Below are 11422 nucleotides of genomic sequence, written 5' to 3' on the forward strand. Positions count from 1 at the left end.
TGAGTGTTGGTCCACCTGTCAGCTGCCGGTGGCCACCAGGGGCAACTCTGGGCTGGCCTACCCGTACTTAGGACAATCTGAGTGTGCCCTGAGAAAGAGATATGTGCAGCTCCTATCGGGATTTGTCGGCACATTCGGGCGGTATTGCTGGATTTGTTTTAACCTGTCGAAGTGTCTTGAAGAACCGGGATACCGAGTCTGATCGGAACATCTCGGGAGGAGGTCTATTCCTTCGTTGACCGTGAGAGCTTGTCATGGGCTAAGTTGGGACTCCCCTGCAGGGATTTGAACTTTCAAAAGCCGTGCCCGCGGTTATGGGCAGATGGGAATTTGTTAATGTCCGGTTGTAGATAACTTGAACCTTAACTTAATTAAAATGAATCAACAACGTGAGTTACTGTGATGGTCTCTTCTCGGCGGAGTCCGGGAAGTGAACACGGTATTGGAGTAATGCTTGCCGCAGGATGCCCTCTAGTTACTCGTTCGTGCTTTGCCTCCTCTTCTCGCTCTCTTTTGCGAACAGGATAGCCACCATATATGCTAGTCGCTTGCTGCAGCCCCACATATTTTTCCTGGCCTTACCTATAAGCTTAAATAGTCTTGATTGCGAGGGTGCGAGATTGCTGAGTCCCTGTGGCTCACAGATTACTATTACACCAGATGCAGGACCCGATGATTCCGTTCCAGATGACGCGCTTGAGCTCAAGTGGGAGTTCGACGAGGACTCTCAACAATACTACGTGTCTTTCCCTGATGATCAGTAGTGGTGCCCAGTTGGGGTGATCGGGACCGTGTCGCATGTTGGGTTATCTTTTATTTTGGCGCCGTAGTCGGGCCATGAGTGTTTGAATGTTGTAATGCTATTTATGTACTTTGTTTAACGTGGCGAGTGTAAGCCAACTATGTATCTCTTTATTATTTATGTTACATGGAATGTTGTGAAGATTGCCTAACTTGCGACATTGCTTTCAATGCGGTTATGTCTCTAAGTCGTGCCTCGACACGTGGGAGCTATAGTCGCATCGAGGGCGTTATACGGAGCAGCTTTTCGACTGCCTCTACGTCGACCACAACGCCCAGGCGGGGGCCCTGTGCAACATCTACCTCCAGATCAACGACGGGATGGCCACCATCGGGCTCCGTCCGTTTGTGTCGTACGGCACGTTCGCCGGATGCAAACTGGACCACTTGATAGCCTTCTTCCACCATCTGGCCGAGGAGCTCGCCGGCCTGCGGCTCCGAATGAAGATCGCCGTGGGTGCAGAGGGCGAGCAGGCGGCCAGTGCAGTGGTCGCGCGCGTCCTCGTCGGAGTCCACCACCATGATCCCCACTTCCATGTGGAGGTGGTGCTCGAAGACCTCGATATCGAGAAGCGGAGAAGGGCAGAGCAAGCAGTGGCGCCGTACCTTGACGCTGGAGAATGAGATTGACTTCAGCGACGCCTGAAGGCTCTCCTGGTTGACCGCCGATGGCCTTCCTCCTCCCCACTCTCCTTTTTCTTCTTTTTTGCTTAGGCCGGTCATAGTGGGGAGTAACTTATACTAGTGTCATACATATGACACTAGTCTAAGTTACTACCTTCATAGTGCAAAGTAACATAGTAGTAGTGTCATAGAAGACTTCATTAATTAGCTTGTAGACTCATCTTGTCTTAGAAAGCGCTATGTTACAGTAACATATTATGTTACCACCTCTCATTAACTACATGCCACATAAGCAAATATTTCTCGGAGTGCGCTATGTTACTTGCTAAGTTACTCCCACTATGACTAGCCTTAGTTGTCCCTTTTGCCTGCAGGGCAAGAACTGGCACAGAGTGTCGTAGTTTATGAAAGCAATGCAGTAATCCGTAGGCATTGCGTCTTTTGCAGCTCACCGAAGGTTTGTCTCGATCGGCTATGTTAGTTATATGCTAATTCCCTGTTTGTTCTGTTTGTGTTGCGATTTTTGAGTGTTCCTGTTATGGCGCTGCTAGGAGGGCGCAAGAAGGCCGGCCGGGGGCCTTTTGCCCACGGCCGGGCAAGATGGAAGGATTTTCTTCTTAATTCTTGCTTGATTAGATTGATACATCTCCTCTCTTTATATAGAGAGGTTTACTTGACTTCCAAGCAAGGCTTACTTGACCCCTAAGCAAGCGACTCTTATCTCTAATTAACCCTAAGACTAACGGGCCCATTAGGCCCATTACGTACTCTAACACTACACTCCACCTGGACATGCAGCTTGTCCTCAAGCTGCAGCCTAACCAACTTATAACCATGACTCGACGCAACCCAAACCTAACACCTAAAAATAAGCCTTTTACATCTCGGCTTGTTTTATTATTCTCAACCTGAAATGGACTGGGACGCTTTATTTTGGACCCTTAACAAAAAGTGAACACCATCCGCACGTCGGACATGCACGTGTACAGCCACCTGGATCCCATGGACACCATCTGGACAAAAGGAGTGCATGTGTAGGACCACCTGGAAGTGGTCGCAAGAGTGACCAGCAGAGGCGCCCTTGCGGCGCCCGGTGACGGAATGCAGTGGTGCTACGTGGTGCGTTGTTGTCGGTGACACCATGCCTTCTTCCTGCCGGACGGCTGTTGGTCTGCACCGCACAAGGAAGAGTGGGGGCTTGCGATTGCGATGGAGAATGACGAGGAGGGGTGCGCTCCCCCAACCGCCAATGTCGCAGACTTGGAGGTCGCTGCCCGTGGGGAAAACAGCATGCCCAAGATCCCCGACGCAGTGGACGAGATCGAGGTCCTTTGCGCAGCGAAGCGCAACTGGGAGGAGCGGCAGCTGCAAACCACGCAACTCCCGCACACGCCGACGCGCTAGGAGGCCGCGTGCAGCAGCCCGCAGCCTCACCGTCGCCGACACGTGGCGGGTAGTGATCCAAGCTGGAAGCGGTGACGGCGACGGCGAAAGCTTGATCTGCTGGATGGGGACGCCCTGGGGAAGCGGTGATGGCGACGGCGGGAACTTGATCTGGTGGATCGGGACTCCCGTCGGCGCGGTCGATGCGGGGCCGGAGCTGACCGATGATGGCTGCTGCAGTTGCAGCGGCTGCTGCGGCGGAGCGCCGGGCGCGGCGGAGGTCGCCAGGAGCGGTGGCTGCCACTGCAGCCAGGGCGGGGCGGTGGATGGCAGCTGCTGCAGCGGCCCGATGAGCGCGGCGGAGGCCACCTGGTGCGGCGGCTGCCACGGCAGCCAGGACGGGGCGGTGGATGGCAGTTGCAGCGGCTGCTGCAGCAGCCCGACGAGCGCGGCGGAGGCCGCCTGGTGCGGCGGCTGCCATGACAGCCAGGACGGGGCGATGGATGGCAGCTGCAGCGGCTGCTGCAGTAGCCCGGCGAGCGCGGCGGGGGCCGCTTGGTGCGGTGGCTGCCATGGCAGCCACGGCGGTGCGGTGGCGGTGATGGGCGGCGCAGCCGGGTGCGGCCATAGGACCCGGCCAAGAACAGGTGGATCTCTTGGACCGCTTGTGTTAGGTCCCGCAGCGCCCCGGACACCTCCGGGGTAAGGACGACGGGGGCGGGCGCGACGGAGGATCCCGGCGCGGGCAGGAGCGGGGCGACGGTCGTGACCGGCAGCGGAAGAGACGGGTTGGGCGGCGGTGAAGACATGATCGAACCGAAGCTAGCTGATACCAAATTATTATGGCGCTGCTAGAAGGAGGGCGCAAGAACGCCGGCCGGGGGCCTTTTGCCCACGGCCGGGCAAGACGGAAGGATTTCCTTCTTAATTCTTGCTTGATTAGATTGATACATCTCCTCTCTTTATATAGAGAGGTTTACTTGACTTCCAAGCAAGGCTTACTTGACCCCTAAGCAAGCGACTCTTATCTCTAATTAACCCTAAGACTAACGGGCCCATTAGGCCCATTACGTACTCTAACAGTTCCCCATTTTGTTAGCGTTTCTAGGCAGGTCTCAAGTACTAGTATGCTCGTCGTAGGGCATCAGGGCTAGCCCGACGAGCGTCTACGGGATATAGTGTTCCTCTGCCGTTTCCGGGAAGGAGTGCCGTGCCGCAAACAGCCTTTGGGAGGACCGAGCCTTTGCGGGAACCTTACTTCTGTAGAGCATCCTTCACGCATAGGTTACGCCAAACCGTAAAGCCGCCAGCCCAAAGGGAGGACACTTAGCGCAAACGTATATATAAAAAAGTTTAACTACGGGCACTTAGCTGTAGCCAAGAGGGGGCGTTGTGCTGGCCGAATCTCCCCCCACGTCTTGTTCCCGTCGGCATGTGACTCACCAAGGTCCTTGTATTCTGTTGTGTGTTGTATGCATGTCAACCCTGGCCGGTGTGTGTAACCTTGGCCAAATCGGTTCACGAGTTATGAAGTACACCGTCCAGGCACTTGCGTAGTACTCGACGTGTGGGAGCGATCCGTGCGAACGCCGTTCTTCCCAACAACAGGTCTAGGATTTTATGGTGGTAGCTAAGCACCATGGTAGCCCCCGGCTCGTGGACAGATTCGATCGTGATTCTCACGCATACAACCTGGTAACTGAAAAAAAAAACAAGTTGAACAACTTAGTTGGAACAACTTAAATTTTATTTATCATACACGGGATCTGCACCTGGATACATGAGATATGCGCCCGGTATTTACATGCGTGTTAACAGAGCGGATCTGAAAAGACTTGCGCCTATAAGGGTAGAACTTGCGAAGATGATACTTCTGGAGGTGCTCGATGTTCCACGAGTTCCATACAGGGATCCCATATTAGGTCTCTAGACGGACTGAGCCTGGCCTGGTGACCTGAACTACCCGGAAAGGGCCTTTTCACTTTGGTGGCAGCTTGTTTGTTCCCTTCCCAGACTGAATCCGGCAAAGGACAAGGTCACCTTCCTCAAGCTCCCGGGGACGGACGTGGTGACTGTGATAGCGCAGTAGTCCTTGCTGATAGCGCACGGCATGAACAGCGGCCCGGGTACGGACCTCCTCAAGCAAGTTGACATCATCATGTCTTCTTCATCATAAGCTTGCACCCAAGAAGAGCCCTAAGTGAGTTCCGTGGGGAGTACAGCTTCAGCCCCGTAGACGAGGGCGAAGGGGGTTTCTCCTGTAGCTCGGTTTGGCGCGGAGCAACCAAAGAACTGCAGGTACATCAATCCATCGTCTACCGCATTTCTTCAGCCTATCAAAAGTTTTGGTCCGGAGACCGTGCAACACTTCAGTGTTGGCCCACTCTGCTTGACCGTTGGCCCACTTCAATGAGAAACGAATACGTAGCAGATTTAAGTGCCAAGTTGTTCACGGTATGTTGTGAACGCACCACTTGTGAACTGGGTGGCATTGTCGGTGATGATGCGCTTGGGCACACCACAACGGCAGACCAATCCCCTCAAAAATTTGAATGTAGATTGACCAGTGACCTTTCAAACAGGTTTCACTTCCAGCCATTTCGTGAACTTGTCGATGGCGACGTACAAGTACTCGAAGCGCCCGGTGGCCCGGGGGAAGGGCCCGAGAATATGCAGCCCCCAGCCCATGAAGAGCCATGAAAGGGGGATGGTTTGGAGTGCCTGCGCCGGTTGATGAATGCTTTTGGAGTGGAACTGGCAAGCTTCGCACCAGTTCAATGGCATCACTTATGGCGGTGGGCCAGTAGAATCCTTGTCAGAACGCCTTGCCTACCAATGCACGGGACCCGATGTGGGTACCATACATTCCTTCATGAATGTCTGCCGGTAGCTTTCCTCCTTCTCCGCAGGATATGCATCGAAGCTTCACCCCGTTTGGCAGTCTTAGATAGAGGTCCCCATCTATCAAGATGTACATCTTGGCTTGGTGGGCAACTTTTTCTACTTCTTTGCGATTACCCGGGAGTTCATCTTCTTGAAGACAACAGACGAGGTTCGCGGCCCATGTCGGGGCTCGCGGTTCGACCGCTAGTACTTCGTTCTTGACAGGGGCGGTCTTCCCAGGATCACTTGACGGAAGCTCTCCCGGGAAGGCCTTGCCTTCCTTGCTTGGGTAGGCCTTGAGTTTCTTGGCCTTGCATTGTGTTGGAGTGACTGTGGGTTGTGTGAGTTTTGGACGAAGATGCCTGGGGTAATGCGTGCCTTCTGCGCTGCCCATTTGGATAGCTCATCAGCAATGTAATTTTGAGTACGCGAGATGTGCTTCATCTCCAAGCCGTCGAAGTGGCGTTCCATCTTTCTTACTTCATCGACGTATGCTTGCATCTAGGGCAGTCGTAGTCTTTGATGACCTGATTGATAACCAGCTGAGAGTCGCCCTTGACGATCAGCTTTTTGATTCCCAGTCCCGCAACGATGCGAAGTCCGAGAAGCAACCCTTCATACTCAGTTGTGTTGTTTGTGGCCTTATCCCAAGTGTGCAGTATTTGGATGACGTCCTTGAGGTGTTCTCCGGACAGGGAGTGGAGTAACACTCCAGGGCCCGCGCCTCCGAGTGAAAAAGAATCGTCGAAGTACATCGTCCAGTGGTCTGGGTCCTCTTTCCGGGGAAGGGAGGTTACTTCTTTTTTGTCCGAGGGCGTCGGAGTCCATTCTACGAAAATTCCGCCAATGCCCTGATCTTGATGGTATGCATGCTGGCGAAGGAGAGGTCAAGTCATGACAGCTGAAGAGCCCACTCCACGATGCGGCCGGTGACGTCCCAGTTGCGGAGGATGCGCTCGAGTGCATACGAGGTGACCACAATGATAGGGTGTGCTTGCAAGTAGTGCCTGAGCTTCCGGGAAGCAATGAGTACTGCCAAGAGATTTTTTGTACTTCCGGGTAGCGCACCCTAGCCTCGCGAAGGATGGCACTGACGAAATATACCGGCCACTGCATGAGTTTCTTCCCGGCAAGCCCCTTCGGCTGGCTTTGGGCACTTGGTGACGATGATTCCGGTTTGTCGGGGTTTGTTTCCCCCATTCCGGGATCTTCCTCTTGCTCCGCCACTAGTGCCGCCCTGGCTTGGCCTGTGGTGAATCGGACGCTTGTTCCCGGGAACGATTCCTTCGCGGGAGCCCGCCGCCTCGGGCGTTCCGGCGCGGGGGGCGGGGGTGGGGCGTGGGAAAGTCAAGGGATGTGCAAGAGGAATCCCTCTTGATGACTTGCTTGGAGGTCTCCTGAGTCCTGCCTTACTTGAACCCCTATAGGGGGGCTTTGGGCATGCCCTGCCATGCCGGTGTCATGGCGACCTCCTGGCGAGGCGGCCACTGTCCCCCGCGCGCCGGAAGGTCTCTGGTACCTAGTATTCATGACACCGACAATCTACGACGTTTTCTTCCAAAGGCAATTCAGCATAAGGCTCACATAGATCGCTTGCAGGCAGTGAAGCACACAATAATCGAAGACCAGAATATGCTTAAAATTTACTGCAGCTTTGAAAATTTTACAAGTTCTGCAACTAACTGAACTTCAATTTGGATGTTTTTTCCGGAGAGTGAAAATGTTACTCCTGGTAAATTTAAAACCATACAATGTCTAAGAACTTACCTACAAAGAAGGAATAGCAATTGCTTCGCTTTAGAGAAAAAAAAGGAAAATAAAAATCAATTCGTTGCAGCAGACCATTGTAAATGAAGTATGGGACATAAATGATTGTGGACCTAAGTGGTTCACTTAAACGCGTTTCGGGTGCGCAATTCTTGAGTTCATGGACTTAAGTGTTCCTTCACCATGAGTTTATGGAGTAATGGTACCTTTTACTCAAAAAACATTGCAGTGTTCAGATTGTAAAGACCCTACACACATAACTAGGTAAGAACTAGTGCCTTCCGTTCCATTTTAATTTGTTCAACAGATGCTACACCATGATTCCAAATTAATATTTCTCAGACATGACTTTCATGAGGCATGCAAAACAGAAAGACAGAGGGAATACACATAATGTGAAGTATATCTAAGGATCCAACTGCATCATTGTTCAGATCCTGATGAACAAAGCCTTTAGTCCCAAACAAGTTGGGGTAGGCTAGAGCTGAAACCCATAAGAGTACAGTATACAACAACAATGATAAAATAGCAACAAGTGATTCCTCAAAAGAAAAATGAAGTTCAAGGTTCAGAGTCTCACTCCGAATTTATGGTGGTTAATGAATTAAGCAGGATGTCCAAAAGCAATGGATCTTGAATACCAATGTCCACCCTGGGGAGATCAATAAGATCAAAGCTAAGAGTCAAGGCTGATGTCAAATGCAACTGCATATTGAACAAGTACAAGATACATAATATTTTCTGTCAGATAAATCTATTTTAATTAAAGGGACTGGATATTTCTGACTCAAGCAGCCACACAAGCCTGAGAAAAAAATATATTAGTATGATAAATGTCATTTAATGAAGATGTTGCACAAAGGTATAGTTTAGTGTTCAGAGTTGAAATATGGAACAGTTTAGTGTTCCAGTAGATGTTGCACAAATGTACAGTATATTAGATAAATGGATAGTTCATACAATTCAGATGCTTGTCATAAGTGGAACTAGTAACAATTTCAGTCAGAGTTGGGACGTCGTACAAACTGATTTGACATACATGCAATAAGTCATAGCAGGCTTATTGCACCAACAAATTTGGTTAAAAGTCCGAGGTCGCACCAACTGATTTCTGAAAATTAAACCCAGATTCAATGGTCTTTTTGTTGCAAATGCTCCGTTGCATGTAATGTGTTATATTTTGCAAAATCTTGCTTATACAAACAACTGATAATGTCATTTAATAAAGAATGTTGTGAAGCCAGATAGAACAATCATGAAATCAGACTGTGGAATGACAACCCTGTTCAAGTTACCCTGCCATAACTCACGTGCCAACATGAAAAAAATTGAAATCAACAGTTTGTAATAAGGGCTAGAGAAAGAATCCACACCAGACACGTGCTAGGTTCTCTTGAATCTCTAGATCACCAATGTTGTAAAAGGATGTTGGTGTGGCGTTTGCTGCTTCAAGAGCATCATAAGTTGGTCTTTTACAATCTAAACTCAACTGTGATAGCTGCAAAGAAACAGTAGTTTCTTACTGCAAAGTAGGAAAGTCCAATTGAAGAACTGAAGTGACCACAATATCCAAGATAATAGCAGATGTTAGGTGTTATATTCTTTTTATGTCAGCCATTTCAGCAAACACCATAGGATAGTGAAAGTGAACACTATGAATTAGCTGTGTGGTGAGCCACGTAAGGTCATCTACCAGTTTCAAAATGATAAATGTCCCATAATTAGCTGATATAAAGATTCTCATACCGTAGTATCATCCTAGTTGAAGTATATGAGCAAGAAAACAAAGGATTTGCTCTCTGCAAACTTCAGAAGGGGCCGTACATCCGGTGCAATAAGTTTACCTGCATATTCACGGAATTGCACCCACCAAGGCGTCCAGGTATATGCCATGATCGCAGAGTCTGCAAGCACAATAAAAACGAAAATGCAACATCTTGTGAATATATTAGCTGCTACATAAAGCATCACGAGTACTTTATTTTGAAGGAAAAATGAAAGAACTCACATCACAAATTAATTTCACATCTTTTGGCAATAGAGCATTGTAGAACTCAAACCATATATATGAATTGGAGAAATCAAACCTAGCACGGGCAAGAAAAAACGCAAATTAATTACACTAGCAAAAGATCGTGAATACATCTTGTACACATGGTGCATGTATGAGAGTATGGAAGAAAACAGCGCTGCTGTCTTTAGTCGGAAAAAAAAACTGTTGCACCGAAAGTGTTCTTGTGCTCATCTCGGGTGAACAGTAAAATCGAAAGAAAATGAAAATAAATTAAAAAAATTCTGATTTTTTTTGTGGTAACCTTTGATAAATGTTTTCTATGCTTGAAAATTTTCAAAAAAACAAAATCAGTACTCCAAAATGCTTTCAAAAAATAGCAGTTTTGGAGTATCAATTTTGTTTTTTTTGCCACGACTTCCAGGAATGTTCATTCATGATAAATTTTTGCAAGCACATAGAACATTTGTCAAAGGTTCCCAAAAAAATCAGAATTTTATGAATTTGTTTACTATTTTTCCCGATTTTACTGTTCACCAGGAGCATTTGAGCTCGGGTGTAAATATTCCACGTCCTGTTGCACCTAGCACTATAGTTGTGCTCGCCTCCTCTCCAAGGGGGGCGGCACGCGCGAACCCTAGCCGCCGCTGCCCCATCGCTCTCCTCCTCAACCTCCAGCCCTGGCCACTGCTGGATGAGGCCAACGGCCTAAGCCTGGCTCGGCGGATGGCAGCGGCAAGGCGACCTCCCTACGTGTGTGGCCCATCGCCTTGGCCGGCGCAACCTGCTCGCGGCATGGTGGCAGAAGCCGGGGCAGCAGCGGGCGGCGAATCTTGTGGCAGCCTGCTCGTTAGCGTGACGAGGAGGTCGAGTGCGGCTGACCATGGGGCGGTTCGACTCGCATGGAATCCAGGCCCCGGTGCCTGGATCTGATGGTCACGACGACGGTTGTCGTGCTCGTGGGGACGATAGTAGCCAGTGTGGCAGCAGGTGCTCACTTGTAGCGCCCGAATTCGGGGCGGTGGCCTGTGGTGGCGCATCGGGTTAGGCTGGCCATAGTGGAGGTAGCATAAGTACTATCATGTACTTGGGACTCGCAAACATGCTTATGTGGGAGGCAATTAAAGAAGAGAGAGATGGTTATAGTAACATAGGTAGATAATGTAACATAATAAATGTGGCGCTACTATGTGTCATGCATGGCAATAAATGAGACCACCTATGATACTAATCTATGATACTATGCACTATAGAGGTAGTAACATAGACTAGTAACATATGCATGTTACTAGTCTAAGTTACTCCCCACTATGGCCAGCCTTATGGGCGGCTCGGCGCATGGCGAATCTGAGCCACAATGTCATGCTTCCTTGGTTGTGGTGACGCTTGTCGGGCACATGGGGTCGAAGGTCTTCGATGCGCGGTGTGGTGGTGGTAGGTTGGTGTGGCCAGCCTATGTCAGGCTCGGGAATGGAGCCTGGATGGTTAGGACAACAGTGATACCCTGAGCCCACGAGGTATTAAACCCAAGCTTGACGCTTTGGTGTCTCATAAAGGCGGAATGTTCTTTCAGTGGGAGGCTCAAGACCCGCCTGCTTAGTCTCTCGGAGGTGCTCATGTTCATACAGGTAAGTCTATGTATGTGCTTGTAAGCGTCTGTACTGTGATTCTTAAAAAGAACTCATGTTTCTCAGAATGAAGTTTACCCTCTTTCTCTGCCGGGAAGAAGAATGAGATCCAATTCAGAATAGGGGTAGTTGAAAGACAGAAATTACGTGTCGCTGCTGTCTTTCGTCAAAAAAAGAGGGGGAGTATGGAAGACATAATTACTTGTTGAAGACGACCTTCATGGCATTGGACGAGCCGGTCTTGGCCTGCACGATCTTGTGTCGCTTCTTCTTTATCCTCTCCTCCATCTACCCGATCAAAGAAACAGACCCATCATTAGAAGGA

At 49.8% G+C, this 11422-nt stretch overlaps 1 protein-coding gene across 2 annotated transcripts in view; it reads right to left on the bottom strand.

Moving 5' to 3' along the window:
• Positions 1 to 11406, bottom strand: part of LOC119268194 — a 24996-nt gene extending 13590 nt beyond the window's left edge. For both annotated transcript variants that reach the window (XM_037549773.1, XM_037549772.1), the window contains exons 1-5: positions 11300 to 11406; positions 9467 to 9545; positions 9303 to 9362; positions 8832 to 8956; positions 8039 to 8110 (exon numbers count right to left, since the gene is read on the bottom strand). In XM_037549773.1, coding sequence (XP_037405670.1) covers positions 8039 to 8110; positions 8832 to 8956; positions 9303 to 9362; positions 9467 to 9545; positions 11300 to 11385 — 422 coding nt within the window. In that variant the 5' untranslated portion in view covers positions 11386 to 11406. The remainder of the gene's footprint in view (positions 1 to 8038; positions 8111 to 8831; positions 8957 to 9302; positions 9363 to 9466; positions 9546 to 11299) is intronic.
• Positions 11407 to 11422: the final 16 nt, after the last annotated feature.

Source organism: Triticum dicoccoides, chromosome 3A (assembly GCF_002162155.2).
Source record: "Triticum dicoccoides isolate Atlit2015 ecotype Zavitan chromosome 3A, WEW_v2.0, whole genome shotgun sequence".
Classification (NCBI taxonomy): domain Eukaryota; kingdom Viridiplantae; phylum Streptophyta; class Magnoliopsida; order Poales; family Poaceae; genus Triticum; species Triticum dicoccoides.